Raw genomic sequence first — 22,680 nt, forward strand, 5'->3', positions numbered from 1 at the left:
CCTCTCCATCAGCGTCTTTTGTCCTGTAAATGTGTCGATAAGCAGCAAACAGTCTGCTGTCACATCCCCCACCCCGCACAGTTTTCTCAGCTCAGGTCTGTCTCCCTGCGTGTCAGTTGCTTGGAGTTGTATAGAGTTAGAAGTCAAGCAAAATAACACCTTTTATAAATACTATATCGTTATTTGGAACACTTGCATTTCATGTGTGTTCCGTGTCTACCGCGGTCTATGTAAACACATCGTTAAAAAATAAATGTTTTTCATGTTTTATAAAATGTAGACATGAAGTTTATAATGTGTGAAACCTGAAGTCCAAATATCAAAGAAACACTTTCACAAAAGGTACAAATATAACAGAACAAGTGCACTTTTATTCAAAAATATCCACCCATCCATCCATTCTCTAACCCGCTGAATCCAAACACAGGGTCACGAGGGGTCTGCCAGAGCCAATCCCAGCCAACACAGGGCACAAGGCAGGAACCAATCCTGGGCAGGGTGCCAACCCACCACAGGACACACACAAACACACCCACACACCAAGCACACACTAGAGCCAATTTAGAATCGCCAATCCACCTAACCTGCATGTCTTTGGATTGTGGGAGGAAACCGGAGCGCCCGGAGGAAACCCACGCAGACACGGGAGAACATGCAAACTCCACGCAGGGAGGACCGGGGAAGCGAACCCGGGTCTCCTAACTGCGAGGCAGCAGCGCTACCACTGCGCCACCGTGCCGCCTATTCAAAAATATAACTGCAGAAAAATAATACGCATTAGGGGGTGACATTGACACGCATTTACTACGACTGCTTCGGTGGCGCAACGGTATCAACTGTTGACTGGTAATCAAAACTTCACGGGTTCGATCCCGGGTTTTGAGAAGTGAGCTGCTCTTATTCTTACTATTTAAGAATAAAACATACATTTGATTCCAGTCTGTAACAGCCAGTTAAATGTGTGATACTCGTAAAGGTTAGCTTTGTTTTTTTTTTGTTTTTACTTACTTCTATTTACTTACTTCCTACAGCCTAAAGTCACCAGTATAGCGCGTCTTTATGTGAAAACAGCAGGGGGTAGGATCGTGAACACGACTGAAAGAATGAAACTGAATCAAAAAAATAAAAAAAAACAAAGCTAACCTTTACGAGTATCATACATTTACACTGGCTGTTACAGACTGGAATCAAATGTATGTTTTTATTCTAAAATAGTAAGAATAAGAGCAGCTCACTTCTCAAAACGGACTGGTCCAGGATCGAACCCGTAAAGTTTAGATTACCAGTCCACAGTTGATACCGTTACTCCACTGAAGCAGTCGTAGCAAATGCGTGTCAATGTTGCACCCTAACGCGTGTTCTTTTTCTGCAGTTATATTTTTGAATAAAAGCACACTTGTTTATTTGTATTTGTACCTTTTGTGAAAGTGTTTCTTTGATATTTGGACTTCAGGCTTCACACATTATACACTTCATGTGTACATTTTGTCAATTATTACTAAAACATGAAAAACGTTTCTGTTTAAACGATGTATTTACTGTACATAGATCATTGTAGACACGTAACACACTTGAAATGCAAGTGTTCCAAATAACGACATAGTATGTATAAAAGGTGTCATTTTGCTTGATTTCTCACTCTATACAACTCTAAGCAACTGACATGCAGGGAAACAGACTTGAGCTGAGAAAACTGTGCGTTGTTGGGGGATATGATAGCAGACTGCTTGCTGCTTATCAACACATTTAAAGGACAAAAGACGCTGATGGAGAGGTGCGAAGGGATTTAAGGTGGGACGGATCTACGAGTTTTCTCGTAGGCTCTGGTAATTCTAGTTCTGTTAGGTAGTAATAGCCATGGCAATATTTGTAATGAATTGGCTGATTTGTTAACATTTTGTGGTACCGTAGTATAAAAAAATATTAATTTCTGTCAATAACATAAGCATTTGTGGGTAATCCAGACTTTTGAAAGCTCAGGTGTATATTTGGTGCCACACAATGTGGAATCTGAAACTCTTGTGACACTCGTGGCCCTTTGACCACTTGAACCTGATGACGGCGCTTATTTGAATGTGGTGTCCTTTTTAATTTTTAATTTTTTGGGGTCTTTTTCCCTTCATAGGCATTGACGACTGGCAGCATCCCCGGCTTCATCGACGTGGTCATGAATCTGAATTCTCCGGCTCTGCTGGAAGACAACCTGATCTGGCAGGCCAAAGAGGCCGGGAAGAAGATGGTGTTTTATGGGGATGATACTTGGCTGCGGCTTTTCCCCAAGCACTTCATGGAGCATGATGGAACCACCTCGTTCTTTGTGTCTGATTACACAGAGGTAAGGGATTGAACTGTTACTGCATCATGAATTCTGTTCAGGCCAATTTTATAACCAAAAAAAAAGGAAGATGGTGCTGTGGCACAGTGGTTAGTGTGGCTCCTTCCTGCATGCAGCAGCCAGGGTTAAAGTCCCAGCCCAGTTGTTGCTTGTGTCAAGTCATTTCTGTTTAGAGTCTTTCTTAAAGTAACAACTGTAGTCGGCAGCATCGATGGAGACAAGAAGGCTCTGGAGGGCCCATGGTCAGTTATAACGTTCACAATGCTAGAGACCCTGGCCAACTGGCTGCCTACCCCATGCTGATCGTTCTTGCTGTGATGTGGAGTTTAAGAAATGGAAAAATGGGTCTGAGGCTCCCCAAAGCTCCTACTTGAGTATTCCAGGATCTTCACTGGCCTGCCCAGCAGAGCCTTGCCCTTCCTTACCCCAGTTAGGCCTAAAATGCTACCTGCTGGCATCAACAGTAGCAGGCCCAAAAAATGGGGAGCTGGCAAAACAACTACAGATATCGGCAATAGGTGACAAAAGCCGACCTCCGACGTGGAGCCCCCTGCCCCATTATGTAAAAGTAATAACTGATCAGGAGTTTAAACTGCAAGCAGTGCTTGTGTTCAGTTGGCACTGTCATTGTAACGTATACACGAGGTAATAAATCTGAGATATACTCTGTAGAGTTTTGTGAGTTTATCAGTGTCTCCCAGTCTTTTTTTTCTTGTGGTGGCACACTTACTGGCACACCACTAATCACAAACTCCTTATATCTCCTCCATGTGTTTAGCTGTCGGAAGGGGTGCCGGGGCTGGCGGGACTGGCGGAGAGGCTGGTAAAAAATAAATCAAAAAGAAAAGCAGCATTCGCAGACATGCACTTAGTGAGCACTTTGGTGGCATCTCCCAGCTACTTCGTCCCTTTGCCCACCCCTCTCTGCCCCAGAGGCCCACCTGTCCTCCCTCACGTGAGGCTCGCTGGTGACCACACACCCAGGGCAGCCTGGAGACGCGTCTGAAGTGCTCTAACATGGAGATCGCAGAGCTGCTTTTGTGCCAGCCTCTCCGGGTAGGCCTGTCTGCTCTGACAGGTCTCGCCCCCTCAGGTTCAGACACAAGTGTGCCACGCTATTATTTTCATTATTGCTACGGCACACTAGTTGAAAAACACTAGTGCATATCAAAGCAGTGCCTTGCACTTTTGTAAAAACTAGCATCATTGCCCTTCTTCACGCATGTCGTACATTGCAGGCTTGCAGTACCAATCAACACTCCGCAGCATGCGCTTTTTGCAGGGTATGTGCACGCATGATAAGAAAAGGCAAAATATGCGCTTATAGCCAAGCCACCATCAAGCACAACAAGGTTTGATTTTTTTTATTTTTCCTGTGATACATGCTGGGGACTCTAGAGGGCAACGTAGCTCCTCAAACCCAACACAGCAGACAACACAGGGCACAAATTCAAAGCACAAAAGAGCCTTTTCATTGCGTGGGAAACTCTTCACACCAGTGTTTCCCACCACCACAGCCACAAGCACAACACAAGTACAACACAAAGACTCTTCTTGTTTTTTCTGGTCTTTGAAGGGTGCCTTCTTCCACCCGACTCTGGCAGTCCTTTTATAGTGGCCAACCTGGAAGTGCTTCTGCTCTTCTGCCCATGTGATCTGCAAGCACTTCTGAGATAGGCAGAAACCTCACACAATACGGCTTGTTTCACAGCGGCACCCACGGTACCCAACAGAGGCGAGATACAGAACTCCAAGTCCCCATGGTGCCCTGTGGGAAGCCATGGCACCGTAGCAATGCAGGGAGGCTGCCGTCTGGCCTTCTGGGGCAGGCAGTGCCCTAAAGAAGCTGCCGTCCCCCAATCTTACATTTGTTGGGCATCCCGGCCCAGTTGGGCTGCCGGCCGTCCCTTACAATACCTCTTTTTTTGTTTTGTTCAGAAGATGGTAGAAAGAGAACAACTGAGGACCCCGTGTGTGACTGCTAGTTTTCCGTTGGTCGACATTCATTCAGATCGCGTTTAAGAGGCAGATCTCACGCTACGTTCACATTACAAGTCTGTCTGCTCAGTTTGGATTGTTTGCTCAGATCGGATGTGCCCATCGTGACGGTTCACGTTCATAAGTGTGAGTGACCTGCTTTATAACTACCTGTCATGTGAACGCACCTGTCCTCCAACGCGTCACACGAGTGCACCTTGATACATTTGTGCACGAGTCGTCAAATTTGTGTTAAAACTGCCAAAATGGATGTGCTGATTTGCCAGGGTTTGCATCGCATTTTGCTTGGAGTTTGTCAGTCGTACGTGATGAGGTCGAGAAGGAGAAGAAAAAGCCAGACAACTGACTAAACTCTCAGCAATGGCTGAATCCGCAGCCATTGCTGGCACTGCCAGATGTATGGGTATGAGAAAGGAGCCAGCAATGATGGGACTTTGACTTTTGTCACCGCGGTCACTCACCTCCATTGTGGTTTTGCTGCACTGCCGGTGCTGGCTGATGACGACGACAGCACTCAGCCAATGCCAATAGGCAAAAAAAAAAAAAATCCCCATGGTTTCTGAAGTGACCGTTCTCGTTCATTCTGTACAGCCACAAATCAGATTCGTATCTAATCTAGGATTACACATGATTTGATTTGGAAAGATTGGATTCCTGCGTCCACACAGTCCTGAAAACCCCTGATTTGTGTCACATTATGAAATAAAAATCAGATTTGAGTCGCTTCAGACTGGTAATGTGAATGTGCCAATACGGCATCGTGATGTGCAGCAGGTTTTAAATGAACTTGGAACGAATCATCGTAATAATAAGAATACTGAATATCACGACGTGTGTGGAGTGAGACAACAAAACCAACTCCTGCACCCCGAGCTGAAATGCCCAGCCAGCGCTCACGCCATGTCGATGCTTTCTGTAGTATGCGGGTAGAGCAGGTAATTATTCATAATCTGACCGGCGCCCCTCCGTCTGTCAAACCACAACGTGATGGTATCAAACACCATCAATGTTCTGAAATGATGATGAGAACTTTGGAGAGCATTAGTGAGCAGCAGGGTGGTTTCATGTCAAGAAAGAGGAACACAGATGATGTTTGCTCTGAAGGTGCTGATGGAGAAGTTTAGAGAGAAGACCAGAAGGAGTCGCATTGCGTCTTTGTAGACCAGGAGTAAGCAAATGACAGGGTGACCAGAGAGGAGCTGTGGTATTGTATGAGGAAGTCGGGAGTGGCAGAGAAGAACGTAAGAGTTGTACAGGATATGTACAAGGGAAGTGTGACAGTGGTGAGGTCTGCAGTGGGAGTGATGGAGGTGGGATTACATCAGGGATCGGCTCGGAGCCCCTTTCTTAATCACAATGGTGATGGACAGGCTGACAGACGAGATTAGACAGGAGTCCATGTGGACTGTGATGTTTGCTGATGACGTTGTGATCTGCAGGTTGAGGAGACCCTGAAGAGGTGGAGATATGAGAGGAGAGGAATGAAGGTCAGTAGGACCACCAAGACAGAATTCATGTGTGTGAATGAGAGGGAGGTCAGAGGAATGGTGAGGATGAGGGAGTGGAGTTGGTGAAGGTGGATGAGTTTAAATACTTGGGATCAACAGTACAGTGTAATGGGGAGTGTGGAAGAGAAGTGAAGAAGAGAGTGCAGGCAGGGTGGAGTGGGTGGAGAAGAGTGTCAGGATTGATTGGTGACAGCAAGAGTGACAGGGAAGGTCTACAGGACGGTAGTGAGACCAGCTGTGTTATATGGGCTGGAGGCGGTGGCACAGGAGACAGAGCTGGAGGTGGCAGAGTTAGAGATGCTAAGATTTGCACTGGGTGTGACGAGGATGGACAGGATTAGAAATGAGGACATTAGAGGGTCAGCTCAGGTCTGGAGACAAAGTCAGAGAGGCGAGATGGCGTTGGTTTGGACATGTGCAGAGGAGAGATGAGCGGTATAATGAGAGAAGGATGTTAAGGATAGAGCTGACAGGTAAGAGCAGAAGAGGAAGGTTATGGATGTGGTGAGAGAGGACATGCAGGTGGTGGTGTAACAGAACAAGATGACGAGGACAGGAAGAGATGGAAGAAGATGATCCGCTGTGGCGACATCTAACGGGAGCAGCCAAAATATGAACTAGAAGAAGGTTACATCTGGAACTTTCCATACTTACATCAAGATGAAGGTAGGTTGATGTTTGTACCTGTGCAAGAGACAGTGGCACAGGAGACATAGCTGGAGGTGGCACAGAGTGAAAGATGCTAAGATTTGCATTGGGTGGGATGAGGATGGACAGGATTAGAAATGAGGACCTTAGTGGGTCAGCTCAGGTGGGACGGTTTGGAGACAAAGTCAGAGAAGTGAGATTGCGTTGGTTTGGACATGTGGAGAGGAGAGTTGCTGGGAAAAATGATAGAAGGGTGCTAAGGATAGAGCTGACAGGTAAGAGGAGAAGAGGAAGGTTATGGATGTGGTGAGAGAGGACATGCAGGGGATGGGGGTGACAGAGCAAGATGACGAGGACAGGAAGAGATGGAAGAAGATGATCCGCTGTGGCGACCCCTGACGGGAGCAGCTGAAAGAAGAAAACGATGTCCCCGTTATCAAAGCCTTGTAGTTGCCCCGACTCGTGCATGTCAAGGATTTCAGATGAAGATCGAGTATCATAACAATATTTGATATGCCTTGAAGTCGCCCCGTCCAGTGTGGGCTCCTGCTTTGTGCCCCTGCTGCCCGGAGTGGGTCTGTCCCTTAATTGGAGTAAGCGGGTTTTTAAAACCTCCTGTTGCTCGAATGTAACTACTTGAATATGTCTGTCCAAGTTTGGCTCCTGCCTTACACCTCATGCTGCAGGGTTGGGCTTCAGCCTCCATCACCTTGAATTCAATTCAGCTGTGTGTTTTCAGTTTGATTTGGGGAGGAAAGAAACAAATAGTTATTAAAAAAAATAAAAAAAGCCATGCCAGATATTGAAGAGCTTCTGTTGAGAAGGGTCACCAAATACCATCCACCTTTACAGTCCAGTGTTCGTCGATATAAAATGAGTTTGCAGCGCCGGGGCCTTTCTCCTCATATCGCCTTCAATTGTTTGTTTTATATTTGTGCGTCGATACGAAACGCGGTGCTACAAAGAAATGTAATTAAATGCCATGAACTCTTTTGGAAATGTAAGTGTGACTTTAATTTAAAAGATTCATAAATCAAAACCCGGGGAGGTTTTCCACACTTTATTAATCCACCCCTTCTATACACGTAAACTCTTTTCCGAATTTTAAGTCTTAATTTAGTTTAGAAAGTATAAAAGTCAAAACAGATGCAAGCTTTTCTCTTTTTATTCTACACCTGGTTGTTCTCAGTTTAAGGTCCCGTGGTGCTGGAGCCGATACTAGCAGCATTTGGACCAACTTGCGGGCAGGATGCCAGTCTGTCTGAGGGCACACTCATCCATGGTGGGCCGTGTTCAGGTGAGCAGACAGCTCTTTGGGAGGTAAAGGAGAATGCGAAAAACGCAATGGGATACCCCCCTCCTCTTTACGAAGGATGCCAAGGGGTCTTTAATGATCACAGTGTCCAGACCTCAGTTCTATGTCTCATATGAAGGATGGCGCCATTTGTACTGCACTGGGGGCATTGGGATCCACATTCAGACAACAGGGTAGGCGCCCCCTGCTGGCTTCACCGCCAACAACCCCAACTTTTTCCTAGATGGTCTCCCATCTGAGTACTTGTGTGGGCCTGAACAGGCTTAGCCTCCGGTTGGGTGACCTGATTGGAAGTGCAGGAGGTGAGGCTACCAAAGAATACGTGACATCCATGACATTTTTGGACTTGTCTGATTTTCCTTTCAATAAACGGGGTACCCGGTAGCCCCAGCCCACCTTTATCCTCTATCTCTTTTTGTTTAGTCCCTTACAACATGTAGAAAGAGAAGCCACCTTAGGCTACAGAAGAACAAGCGCAGGATTGCTGTCTCAATTCCCACGGCAGGCCCTCTTTGTTAATCCGTCGTATTTTTGTTTTGTGTGCTGCTTTTTCCTAATTACGTAAATGTAAATTCACTCCGTTCTTCTGCACAGTTAAGCAGCAGGAGGAAAAAAAAACATCAAAACATTTTTTTCTCTCTCTCTTTCAACTACGCGGCTATTTTTGCTCATTTGCTTCTCCGAAGAAATCCTCGAACTCGCTGCCGCAGTGAAAATCTTCTGTCGGCGCTAACACACGCCATCTGTGCCAGCAGGCGCTCACAGCTCCGGTGAAATTGTGTCTTTTTTGTCATTTCTAACTCGATCGAGTCATTTGTCAGAGAAGAGCACTCTTGCGAGATGTGCATTTTCTTGTCCGTGTCATTGACTTAGTGGTTCTCATAAATTATTACACTGAAGTGAGGAGCGGCTCAGTGTCGGAGCTAAAGAGCTGCCAGCGTGTGTCCTAAGCGGCGGAGCGGGCACAGTGTCGCAGGAGATCAGCTCTTCTTTTGCGCAATCCAAGTAGTCAGCCTAACCTGACGTGCCGTAGGGTGGGACAAGGAGGCCTGAATGGCCGTCCCGAAGTCTTCTGAGGGGGAGATGCACACCGGAGCCTGGGGGGTATGAACTTCAGTTTTCTTAATAAAGGGTGAAGCACCACATTTCAAACGTTTATTCTACAAGATAAATTCAATTTCATTACGACATAAGAAAGGGGGATACCAATTAGATTTTTCACTGTGTTTTAATAATGGCGTCTTCAAGGTGGTGGCCATCATTAGCGATACGCTCTTCAGTCGATTTGTGAACGCTCGCGTGACCCGTTTGGCCAGTTTGTGGCAAGTAGCGTCCTTGAAGGCTTCAAGGTTTTGAGGTCGGTGTCCGTAGACCTTCGACTTGAGAGGAAATCGCACAGAGTTCGATCAGGTGAACGTGAAGGCCACCCGTCATCGCCTCATGGAAATCATCTTCTCTCCCAGAAAACTTGCATGGAACTCCGCTCAGGTCATATGAGCTGTCACTCCAGGCCTCCACCACATCCGTTTCTTCCAGTTCTCCAGCATTTCATTGTGACATTCTGTAGTGACGGTGACCGTTGCTCCCCCCTTAAGGGCCTACTATGCCAACTTCCGCAACGGTGCACCAAACTGTAACCCGTGTGCTCACTGTGTGGGGGCCTCTGATGAAGTTCACCAGGGTCGGTTTCAGCCCATATAAAGGAGAAAAGTGCCATATAAATTTACAAAATGATTATTATTATCCTTAGGTCGCCAAGGAGAGGAGAGGAGAGGAGAGGCATTAGGCGCTGGCGGCACCCCTCGACTCGAGGTGGAATTAGCTGGATTTTTATTGCTGGTCATGTGATTCTCGGTGACACCCTAATCGCTGTGACTATTTAAGAGTGCCTTGGGAGACACACTTATTTAAGCCCATAAACTATGTTCCCGCCAGACCAGGGGTTGGCACTGCCCTCCAACTCTTTCTCCTCTTTCCCTGCAGACCACCCGACAAACTCACAACCTAAAGCCACTTCTGGTCCTCCGAGGGCAGCCAGCATCACTTCCTCTTCCAGTCCTCATGACCCCACCTCCTTCTGACATCATTTCCGGTTCCCAGAATACCATTCTCCCATTATATCACTTCCCGTCTACCGAATCTACAGGGTGAGCCAAAAAGAAGTAGCGCATTTCAAACGTTTATTCTACAAAAATGCTACGAGATAAAATCAAGTTTATGATGTCACTAGAAAGGGGATACAAAATCGATTTGGTTCACTGTGTTTGAAAAATGACATCTTCAAGGTGGGGTCCATCATTAGCGATACGCTCTTCGAGAAAATTTCTGAACGCTTGCATGACTCGTTCAGCCATTTCAAGGGGAATAGCGGCAATTGCGTGACGAGTAGCGTCCTTGAGGGCTTTAAGGTCAATGAGTGTAGACCTTCGACTTGAAGAAATCGCACGACGCGAACGTGAAGGCCACCCGACATCGCCGCACAGGCAGATCAGCTTCCTCACAAAACTTGCATGGATCTCCGCGCAGGTCATATGAGCTGTCACTCCAGGCCAACACCACATCCTCGTCTTCCAGGTCTCCAGCATTTCAATGTGACGTTCTGTAGTGACGGTGACCGTTGCTCCCCCCTCCTCAAAACAGTAAGAGCCTATGATGCCAAATTCTGGCAAAACTAACACGTGTGCTCGCTGTGCGGGGGTCTCTGATGAAGTTCACCAGGGTTGATTTCAGCCCAATAGCCAAGGTTTTGCTTATTTACGCTGCCATTCAAATGGAAATGTGCCTCGTCACTGCTGTCACATGACGATGGCATCTCGATGAACGGTTTTGCAGCAGTTTTCATCTTCCCCACAAAACTTGCATGGATCTCCGCGCAGGCCGTATGAGCTGTCACTCCAGGCATCCACCACATCCATTTCTTCCAGGTCTCCAGCATTTCAATGTGACGTTCTGCAGTGACGGTGACTGTTGCTCTTCCCTCCTCAATAAAGTAAGGGCCTACGATGTCAAATTCTGTAACGGCGCCCCAAACTATAACCCATGTGCTCGCTGTGCGGGGGTCTTTGATGAAGTTCACCAGGGTTGGTTTCAGCACAATAGCGAAAGTTTTGCTTATTTATAAAACCATTCAAATGGAAATGTGCCTCGTGGCTGATGTCACATGACGATGGCATCTCGATGAACAGTTTGCAGAATGTTGGCACACAACTCTCAGTGAGTTCCTGCACTGCCATCAATAAATGAAGGTCCTCATGCAAATCAAAGACGTGTTGGAAATGCTGAAGACAGAAGTTTCCCGAACGTCTAGCAGACTGCACAATGGATGCCCTCACAGCTTGGATGTGTTCAGGCGTTCGTAGACTCCGAGGACGGCCTGGAGATTTTCTGTTCAATGTTGTACACCCGTCTGTCTAAATTTAGAATTGTTATCTAATTTGGGACGTTACCGTCAGGTGGAATGCTGAAGTGCGTTCGGAAGGCGTGTTGTGTAGTGACGATGGATTCTTCGTTTTTGAAGCACGCTTTTGCCGCAGCCACGTGTTATGTGGGCAACTTCTTGGCCTGGTCCAGCCACTCGGGTCTCCAACAATGAGGGTCCTGTGAGCCGGATCACCGTCTGGGAATTGTGCAACATGACCTTAGTGCCGTAACTGACACCCCCTCACAATGCAGGTCATGTGCCCCGTTCGGGACTCCATGAGCAACACAAAGTCAAACCAGCGGTGCCCAAGGATTCTCTGAACAGACAGATTAGTGAAGGAGTTCAGTCTTCATCTCAGGTCACTGATATCGTCCATGTCTCACAAACAGGGAGCACCAGGACTCTAAAGACTTGGACCTTCATCCTTCTATAGAGATGTCAGGAGTGCCACACACCCCTTTATGACCTTATGACCCCCCCAATGCTCTCCCAATCCATCTACTGACTTCATAGGAAGAGTCACCAGAGTCACATGAATGTCACTGCCGAGGTAAGTAAACCTCTCAATAAGGTCGACACTCTCTCTCTGCAGACAGACATGCTGCTGATGGCCGTGCCCAAGAGGTCATTAAAGGCCTGGCTCTTTGGTTTGTATCAGGACCCTCGCAAGCCCAGACACTCAGTCTCTCAAGACCCCCAATCGGAGCCTCCATTGACTCTGTGAAGATCACAGCATCAACAGCAAGATCAGCAAATCTTTCTTCACCAACAGATGCCCCCCAGCGACTGCATCCCACGCCCCTGCCCAACACCCAGACCATATAAGCATTGAACAGAGTAGGAGCCGAACAGACTCCTGATGAACCCCAGAATCGGCTAGAAAAACTCAGAGGTCTGCCTCCACTCTGCACAGCACTCCCAGTACCAGTGTACAGGCCGGCCAGGAGATCCAGCAACCCTGAGGGGACCCCGCAAAGTCTCAGGACGTCCCACAGAGAAGCACGATCAACTGAGTCGAAAATCGACAAAGGCTGCAAAGAATCTCTACCGATATTTGCGTTTGCGCTCCATTAGACCCCTCAGCACCAGGACCGTCGATAGTAGACTTCTGAGGTGTTAAACCAGACTTCTCCGGTGGCTGGAAGACGAGCAAGTGATGACAGATCCTACTGAGGACCACCATAGCAAGGACTTGCTCACCACTCTCTGAGAAGACAAGAAAAAACTCCCAAAAACAAATCATTTTAGGTAAAAATTGGAGGAAACATCGGGAAAGGCAGAGCCCTTTGCAGGTAGATTGGGCGTACAGTGGGTGTCTAAAATAAAAAGGGGGTCAGCACAGCACACGACACAGAACAGATCACAAGTCATCCTCAAGTGTCCTCATCAGTGTCCACAAAGCACAGTGATGACAGTCATCAACAAGTGGAGACATTCTGACTCACCAGAGACTCTACCTTGATCTGGACGGCCCTCCAAGAGTTGGCGAGAAGACAAGGAGAAAACTGGTCAGGGGGGCACCAAGGGGCCTACAGCAACATTAAAGGAGCTTCAGGACTCCCTGGTAAGTGCTGGGTGTCCCCAACATTTGACATCAGTCATGTCTAGGTTGTGGGGCACAGTAGCGAGATGAAAGCCTTTCTCACAAAGCATAACATCCAAGCCCCGCCAATCTTTACAGACAACGTACACCAAGTCACCCACAACCACGTGGAAAAATGTGTTCTGGTCTGAAGACACCAAAGTTCAACTATTTGGCCATAATTCCAAAAGGTATATTTGGCACAAAAATCACACAGCAGCACATCATCAATAGAACACCATGAGACCCCCAGTGAAGCATGGTGGGCATCTGGCTTTGGGGCTACTGTTCTTCATCTGCAGCTGAGGCTTTAGTCGAGGTGGGTGGAATCGTGAAGAGCTCCAAGTATCTGCTGGCTCAAAACCTTCCAGCATCTTCTGGGAAGATCAAGACGAAGAGGAGCTTCACCTTTCAACATGACAGCGGCTCAAAGAACACATCCAAATCAACAAAGCAATGGCTTCATCAAAGGAGGCTCAATGATCTGAAATGGCCCAGCCAGAGCCCACCCAGACCTGTCAGGTGACCTGAAGAGAGCTGTGCCCACGAGATGCCCTCGGAGTTTGACAAATCTGGAGGAGTTGGTAAATATCGCCAAGTCCAGATGGACTCTTCCTCAAAAAGACTGAGTGCTATAATCAAATCAAAAGGGGATTCAACTAAGTGTTAGTTCGGGGGTCTGCAACACTACTTCAGCCAGGTTTTTGTAGGATTTATTTCTTTTTCTGTTTCTGATTTGTTTTCACCTTTTTTGTATTGATTGCAATTTTGTAATAAAGATGGAGTGCGCTTTCTCATTTTATTACCCAAAATCTGTAATTTGAGGAGGGCTACCAGGTGGCTCTCTGTCTTAGTGTGGTCTGTCATGGCCCTTAGATGGAGGGGTAGAGCATCAGACTATCTGGTCCTGATGGTCCTTGGATGCCCCAGTGGGTGTGTAGTTGTGATGGTGCAGGTTCCACTCCATGCTCCAGTCTTAGATCTGGGAGCCCTTGAACCCGTCACTGAGCTTGGCAGTGAGGCACACAACAATGAAGCAAGGGGATGGTGCAAAATGTGCCAAGTGCTTTTATTTAAAACCAACAGCAAAAAGAAACAGTGTTCAAATAAACAGTGCAGTGTTTCAAAAAGTCTTCATTAAGTAAATAATCCATAAAAACAGAAGTGAAGGGGAGTTTAAAATCCAATAGAAATAAAACAATGCTGGAAACAGTCTCTTTCAAAAACAAAGCCCGGTGTCTTTTTACCTGGCGGCTCCCCTGCTTCTCCCATCGGGCTTTGCAACAGGAGAGTCGCCATACCTGCAGCTTACCATCTCTCCACATAACTGATCTGGTGGCCTTCCGATCCCTGGCTCTGGTTCAGCTCACCTCGATCGAGACTTGGCTTCCCTGGCGATCAGGACACTCACGTCAGGGAATTCACCGCCCAAGCCTCCCGACTCCCGCTGCCTTCTCGGCCTTACGCAGCCAGCCATCCTTCTGCCGGTCACTCTTGTTCCTTCATAAAATGCTCAATGGGAGCAACCACTTCCAACTGCCGTAAGTGTTGGCCAAACACCCCTGCTAGGGCTCAACTGTCCAGCTGCCTGCCTGCGAGCCTTCGCTCGTTTGCTCACACCGGCGCTCTCTCCTCCTCGCTGCTTCCTGCTGCCCTGCAACCTCCGTCTTTCTTTTTCTTTCCTTTTTCTTCTCCCCAGCCGCCTCGCGCTACTCTTTATAACGGGGACGTGATTCACCTGTGGCAATCAGCGGCTCCCGGGAACAATTACGGATGCGGACGACTCCTCACCTGTGCATTTCAGTGAGACTCGCCCGCACCGCAAATCACCCCAGGAACCACTTCAGCCACACATCACCGTGCCCCACGCTAAGCCACGGGTGCGGTGATTATTTATTTTAAAAATGGCCCTTTGACATGAGCTGTGGACCCCGCTATACCACAGTAGTCCAGTCTCAGACCCGACTCGGCCTCCATTTTATCTCCTGGCCCAAACTTACCTGCTTGTTCTTTTATGTGGGCCGCCTGTATTCCCCCAGGCTATCTTCCTTGAAGGGGCAGGGGTGCTCATGTTTTTAAAAACGTGTTCCTTTTCCAGATGTTCATAAATTCTACCCGTCCTTTCGCAGAGGTCACTTTAAACTATTGATATCGTCACTCATGCGCGCCACCCTGTCAGCTCAGACCAGGCATGCGATTCAACTCTCGGACAAGAGGGGGGCGCTGCCGCTCACTTTCTTGTCTCTTCCCTCCACAGGGCCACTGACCTTGCCCTCAACACTCTGAGATGCCCTCCGCCCCTTAAGGCCGTTCCCGGAAGGATTCATCTCAGTCTTGACCCGAGTCTGCAGCAGGGTGGAGCTCCATGGACAGACCCTTAGTGTAGCACCAGCAGAGACTAAAGTTCTTATGTTGGTTTTCCTTGCTCGCGCCCGTTAGCTTTGTTGTCCCACAATTAAACAGGGCGGCCAGGTTGGGACCCCTAACTTTTTTTTGGGCTTTGTCAGTCCCTTGTACCCGACATATGTAATTATAATTATGCTCTGGTTAAGAACTTCGCTTATTCAGTTTCTTTGGTGGGTTTAACATTTTAATCATTAGATATTGTTAGGCTTTAAAAACTAGATTAGCCCACTTGCTGGATCGTACTCTCTGTTACATGTGCTTTTATAGTTGGAGATTTTTCAGGTAATAAGGATGTAAGGTTTGGGGGTGACGTGCTTCTACTCACATTTTGCACTGGACACCATAGATGTGACAGTGTTGACCCTGATTTGTGACCCACAGGGGTGGAGTAACTTCAGTGAGTCGCTCCCACTGGCCTCTGGGATGCAAGTTTCGGTCCGGCCCACCATGCAGATGTAACCGGCGGCTTCAAAAACGTATGTCAGCACCCCACTTGGAGGGCCGAAAGCAACCGTCTGAGCCAGCTGAGAGAATGGAGAAGTCAGCTGATGATTCAGGCCTCTGGCTATGAGGGGGTCTTGTATGTCACTGGGGGCTCACTACACCGAGACCAAAAAACAGCCATCTCCTTCAGCCCTAAGAGCTGATCGCCCCGTCCTCGGCCAGCAGGTCCACTCCACTTGGACACGTCGGCAGAGGCCAGAAATCTCCACTTGAGTCCAAACAGCAGCAGGGATGGTGTTTTTTTCTCTTTCAAAAGACAAACCTGACGTCCCAAATCTATGAAGGTGGGGTGCTGCAGATTTGAAAAGGACCAGGCGAGAACCTTCCCCTTAATTCGTTTGGGCCAAACCTGCTTAGTCATGGCCGGCTTGAATCAAGTCATTAGTCTGCTAAGTGCCTTCATAGATTTTGCAAATGTCATGTAATTGCATCAAAAGAAATCATTTTTGAGAAAAATGATGTTCCCCAAGAGCGGATCAATAGCAGGCTGGAAGAAATAAGAAAAAGATGGAGTGCAGAGCTGGCGGTCTTATTAATGCAGATGATTGATTTAATTACCACCGATGTTAAAAATGAGAATAAGAGCAACATTGTGCAGTAATCTGTCAAACATGTGGTGGCGTCCCAGGAGGGTCTGGCGCCCCCTGCAGGCTGGACTTCTTATATTCTGGCTCCTCCTGACCTTAATCATCCATCCATCCATTATCCAACCCGCTATAACCTAACTACAGGTTCACGGGGGTCTGCTGGAGCCAATCCCAGCTAACATAGAGGGCTAGGCATGAAACAAACCCCGGGCAGGGCGCCAGCCCACTGCAGGGCACACACACACACACACACCAAGCACACACTAGGGACAATTTAGGATCGCCAATCCACCTAACCTGCATGTCTTTGGACTGTGGGAGGAAACCCACGCAGACACGGGGAGAACATGCAGACTCCACGCAGGGAGGACCTGGGAAGCAAACCTGGGTCTCCTAACTGCGAGGCAGCACTACCCACTGCGCCATCGTGCCGCCCATCCTTTAATTCCTTTAATCAGGAAAATGTTAATTATGTATATATATTGGATATATATAAAATCCAACATCTGTCTGTCTGTCTGCTTTTCATGAGAGAACTACTTACCAGGTTTAGATCAGGTATTTTTCTAGAACTTGCTTGAACATTTCGATTCATTTTGCAATTTCTCTCATCATGCTAAGTATCAGAGTTCTCTTGCAGTTCTGATTTATTTGCACGAATCCGAGAGAGACGCAGCAGGCCGAGGGGAGCGGGTGGCGGGGCGCTCCTCACTCACGTGCCAGCCTCGGAGCGTACCTTGCCTCCGCTTAGCTAGCGAATGATAGAACTACTTAACGGATTTAGATGGGGTGTTTTTCTAGAACTTGCTCCAACATGCCGGTTCATTTTGCAATTTCTCTCATCGTGCTAAGATTTGGAGTTCGGTTGCGGCACCGATTCATTCACGCGAATCTGAGGAGAGGGAGAAGCGTGACGTCAGGAGTGGGGAGCTGGGCAGGGCCCTCTTCACTCGCGCGCCAGCCTCCGTTGGAATCGGTCTACCTGTCGCCACGTTTTGGAGTGGATCTTGCCTCCACTTAGCTGGTGATACCCTTTTGATTATTGATTTTTAAAGTTTGTGCTGTTTCACAACTGTGCGGGGGACGACTATTCTTTAATAAGCACCATCACGATACAATTCTTCTCCTTCTCTTTTGCTCCTTCAAGTGAGATTTGTCCTTCTTCCACCCGACTCCAACGCTCTTAGATGAGGTCTGAGTGGCTCATATTATCTTGGATCAGGGAATACTTTCAGTGCTGGGGGATATCCTGTTGGAAGCACTTCCAGGTCAGCCATTGATGTGAGTGGTGTCATCATGCCAAGGTCAAAAGAGCTCTCTAAAGTCCTCCGAAAGAAGACTGTGAGTGCCTAGGAGTCTGCCAAGAGATTTCAAAAGCACTTCAAATTCATGCCAACTGTGCCTACAAATTGAGTATGCAGCACGACTCCTGGTCTTGACTCGGAAGCCCTACAAAGTAGGGAATTATTAATCTCGGCAGCTCCCCCTGGTGACTCCCACAGAACCTAGTAGGGACTACAAGTCCCAGCATTCCCTGCAGGTGTCTGTGTGCCAATCCTGACCCAGAGATGCTGCCATCTAGCATATCGGGGGAGCCTGTAGCCCTGACAGGTTCTCTCCCCCTCTCCTTCCATCACACTGGATGCCAACCTCTTGCCTAACTTTGTGATTGGCCATTCAGTATGGCGGCCAGTTTGGGGTGCCAGTTCATGCCTGCCATCCATCACAACAGCCATTCAGATACAAAGGGATAGACTCAAGTCCATAGACCCCTAGGCCTGACTAGGTATTGGACACCCATCAGAAAGAACCAATTAAAGACGTGTTGTCCAAACCGAGTGTCGCTGTTTGCCTGTATTTTGTAGAACATCAAACCTAATCTTACTAACTTCATAGCGTTAGCCGAGCAGCGAACGGACACCACATCATCTACACGACGTTAACCCGTTGGGAGATAAGTGTGTTTTACACAAAAGTGTAAAATTAGTATAAAGAAAAACAGAGTCGTGTGCAAAAGTAAGTACACCCCATGGGAACTGTTGACTCATTTAACACATTAGAACATTCAATCAGCAGGTGACAGACTTGAACAAATGACCTAAGGAATTGACATGCAGCATTCACTCTCATAGCCAAAGTAGAGATGGATGAAGTGGATAAAGTAAGTAGACCACTTCGAGTCCATCAGATAAGAATCAGGTGAGGTGCCAATGAGCAGAAGCTCCTTAGGGAGTCTGCAGGTGGGCCTGGAAGTTGGGAATATTGAGGGTCTGATGCTCTCCTTGCTGTTGACATGGGTGATGTCTTCATGCCAAGATATCAAAGGAGCTCTCTAAAGTCCTCGGAAAGAAGGCTGTGGATGCCAAGAATTTTCAAAAGAACTGCAAATTCATGCCAACTGTGCCTGCAGACTGAGTATGCAGCACGACTCCTGGCCCAGGCTCTGGTCTTGTCACATCTGGACTACTGCAGCTCTCTGCTGGCGAGAGTACTGATGTGTGTCACCAACACTGCTGCAGATGATTCAAAATGCCGTGGCACGTCTGGTGTCCAAGCAGCCGCGGTGGGCACATGCCACTCCTCTCTTCAGGTCACTGCGCTATTAAGTTAAGTGATGGCTTGCCTAGAGCAGGGGTATCCAGTCTCCCCAGTGGCTGCAGGCTTTCATTCTAACCCTTTTCTTAATTGGTGACCCGTTTCTGCTGCTAATGAACTTCTTTTGAATTCATTTTAATTTACTTCGATGGCATCCAAACACAAATGAAATGTGAAGTGAGTGAGCCAACAGAAGACCACCTAAGTCAGGACCTCAAACTCCAACCACTTGCTCAATCAGCTGCCTATTCTCATTGTTAATTAAACTCGTTCTTTAATTCTATGGCTTGTTGTTTCTGAAATTGTTGATTTTTCTCTTATCTAAGAGCTCTGGTCGAATGTTTTTTGGACCTGAGCAGATCATCATTCCTGAGACCCTCATCTTTCTTTATTCTCAGATATTGTACAGGGTGAGCGAAAAAGAAGTACCGCATTTCAAATGTTTATTCTACAAAAACGCTACAAGATAAAATTAATTTCATTTCAACACAAGAGAGGGTGCGCCAAATAGATTTGGTTCACTGTGTTTTAAAAATGAGGTCTTCAAGGTGGTGGCCGTCATTAGCGATACACTCTTCGAAACGATTTCTGAACACTCTTGTGACTCGATCGGCCATTTCAAGGGAAATCGCGGTGATTTCATGGCGAGTAGCATCCTTGAGGGCTTCAAGGTTTGGAGGTCGGTGTGTGTAGACCTTCGACTTGAGAAGAAATCGCACGGAGCGAGGTCAGGAGAACATGAAGGCCACCCGACATCGCCGCGCACGGAACTTGCGTGGATATTCTGCGCAGGCCGTATGAGCTGCTGCTCCAAGCGTCCACCACATCCATGTCTTCCATTTCTCTAACATTTCAATGTGACGTTCTGAAGTGACGGTGACCATTGCTCCCCCCTCCTCAATAAAGTAAGGACCTACGATGCCAAATTCTGCCACGATGCCCCAAACTGTAAACCGTGTGCTCACTGTGCGGGGGTCTCTGATGAAGTTCACCAGGGCTGGTTTCAACCCAATAGTGAAAGTTTTGCTTATTTAAACAACCACTCAAATGGAAATGTGCCTCGTCGCTGATGTCACATGACGATGACATCGCGATGAACGGTTTGCAGAATGTTGGCACACAACTCTCTACGGCTCTGCCAGTCTCTCTCAGTGAGTTCCTGCACTGCCATCATTGTGTATATGGATGGAAATGAAGGTCCTCATGGAAAATCAAAGACGTGTTGGAAATGCTGACGGCAGAAGTGTGCTGAGCGTCTAGCAGACTGCGCAATGGATGCCCTTACAGCTTGGATGTTTTCAGGTGTTTGTTGAGTCCGAGGACGGCCTGCAGATTTCCTGTCTGTCTAAATTTAAAAATGTTATCTGATTTGGGACGTCACCGTCAGGAGGAATGCTGAAGTGCGTTCGGAAGGCGTGTTACGTAGTGATGATGGATTTGTCGTTTTTTAATGAACGTTTCGACAACGAACGCAATGGTGTGCACCGGACCAAGGCATGTGGCTGACTGAAAACTACAAGGCATCACCAATCAAAGGACCCCCAGCCACCCCAACCCAACCCACTCGCACAATGATCTTGAGAGATGGGGTACTTCATTTTGGCTCACCCTGTATGACGGTCACAGTTTGCTGGTCCTGTTTTGGCTCATTTTGTACCTCGTTATTGTTTGGCTGCTAATTAAGGAAAAAGAAACAATGAAGGGGTCTGAGTCTTCAAGAGCAAGTCAAATAAAATGAATTCAAAAGACGTTAATTGGCGGCAAAAAACAAGTCACTAATTAAGAAAAGGGTTAGAATGAAAACCTGCAGCCAGGAGCGGAGTTGGGGACCCCTGGCCTAGAGAGTAGTTAGAGGGTCTGCCCCTTATTTGTTTATGGAGACACTTGGGAGGTCCGCTCATGTCTGGTGATGCCACCTCTGCGTGGTGTCAAATGTCAGTCCAGGCTCTTTTTCATGGCTGCTGGAACAAGCTGCACACCTCCGTTCGGAACTTGGACTCCATGAATGTGCTGAAGAAGTTTTTGAAGGCCCTCTTGTTTGGTGAAGTTGTGTCTCCCTCATCTTGGCTCTGTTAGGTTCTCGTAATTAAGGACGTGTAAGCTCCTGGAATTCTGTTCGGCGTTCTTGGCTTGTGATGATTCCTTTTTCTCCTTTTCTCTTCATTCTCTTCTCCTCCACTCCTCCCAGCAAGCTTTGTCTCCCTCTTCCCGACTCTGGCTCCTTTTATAAGGCATTCAGAAGTGCTCGAGGTGTTTGATGACCTACTTCCAGGTGTTGCGTAAGAACTTCCCCTAAGGGTTCAGTAGATCCTGCTGCAGCACCCCCTGGTGGCGCTCCCAGATCCCAACTTCAAGTCCCATGGTGCTCTGCGGGAGTCCGAGGCACCGCTGCCACCTAGCATAACGGGGGAGGTAACACTCTCGACACGCTAGCTCCCCCGGTCCTTCCAGCGTGGAGACGTCCTGGCCGCACACTACAATAGAAACAAGTACTGAAAACCCTGATTCACAAAGGTCTGTAGTAGCAAAGGGGATTGCAGCGCTCCTAGCTCGCTTTACCAGACGAGGGTAGGCCTGGGTCAATGCCCACCAGACGGACAGAGCGGCCGAAGAACAAACCTTTATAGACAGACAAGCAGAGACACACACAACCAGGCCCGGCCTTAGGCATAGGCGAAGTAGGCAACTGCCTTAGGGCCCCAGATCGACGGCGACCAGGCCCCCGGCCCGCCCCTCCTCTCGCATGTTTAAATCACGTGGGCGTGTCCGCATGGGCGGCTGTCTATAAAAGCGGAGCGGTTTGAGTCAAGATCTCTATGGGTCGAACGGGCGAAAAAGGGACGCAGAGTGATGACCGTGTAACGTTACAAGAAAACGTCTCCTTGGTCTAATTTTCACGCATTTTTGCAGAGCTTCCAGGGGGGCTCCTGGACCCCCCTTTCGCCTAGGGCCCCATAATACCTAAGACCGGGCCTGACACAACACTTATGCACACACATCTCTCTCTGCACTGCACTCTCATGGACACACCTCACTTTTCAGCCAGCAACACTTGAAAGGAATTGTGAGGCAATTAATCCTCACCAGTATGTGAGAAGATAATCGAGCTGTGATAAGCGAGGAGTAGCCATTGCTCTTATGGAGTGGCACAAGATGGCGGTCGTCCAGAGAATGATGATGCACGACTAAATGGTAAACGTGGGCCAAGGGCAGGTCAGGAGACGCCTCTGGGTCGGCGCCATAAGCCGTGGCAGGGTGGGTCGTTGTCCTTCATTTCTTTCAATGGAAAACCGTTGATTGGGATTCGGTTTTTGGGCTGTATGGTGACTGCTGTTGTTCTCGCATTAACTTTCTCACGTGATTTTTCTCACAAGTACGTAACTCACATATTAGGCTTAAGTAAGATCAATACTTACGAGAAGAATAACGGTGAGAGAAAAATCATGTGAGAACAATCAACCGTATGGGGCTGTGTAGTGAATTTAAATGCTAGTTTTTATCTGACCCTGACGGATCCCCCCTAGTTTGTCCACGGACCTCAGGTTAAGGACCCCTGAGCTAAGAAGACAAGAAAAAATCCTTGTAGGGGGGAAAAAAATGGAAGAAATCTTGGGAAAGGTAATTCAGAGAGAGACCCTTTTACCGGGTAGGTTGAGCGTGCAGTGGGTGTCAAAAAAGAGGGTCAGTTATCCTCAATACCATATAATAGTCCAATGGTAATATGACAAGTACAGAGTAGAATTCAACAGTAGATGATATCCCATAATAGGATTTGGATTTT

At 47.8% G+C, this 22,680-nt stretch overlaps 1 protein-coding gene across 1 annotated transcript in view; it reads left to right on the forward strand.

Annotated features, from left to right (window-relative positions):
- Window positions 1–22,680, forward strand: part of pigg (phosphatidylinositol glycan anchor biosynthesis class G) — a 230,978-nt gene that overhangs the window by 75,448 nt on the left and 132,850 nt on the right. The window contains exon 3 of the mRNA XM_039758143.1: window positions 2,126–2,335. Coding sequence (XP_039614077.1) covers window positions 2,126–2,335 — 210 coding nt within the window. The remainder of the gene's footprint in view (window positions 1–2,125; window positions 2,336–22,680) is intronic.

Source organism: Polypterus senegalus, chromosome 7 (genome assembly GCF_016835505.1).
Source record: "Polypterus senegalus isolate Bchr_013 chromosome 7, ASM1683550v1, whole genome shotgun sequence".
NCBI lineage: Eukaryota > Metazoa > Chordata > Cladistia > Polypteriformes > Polypteridae > Polypterus > Polypterus senegalus.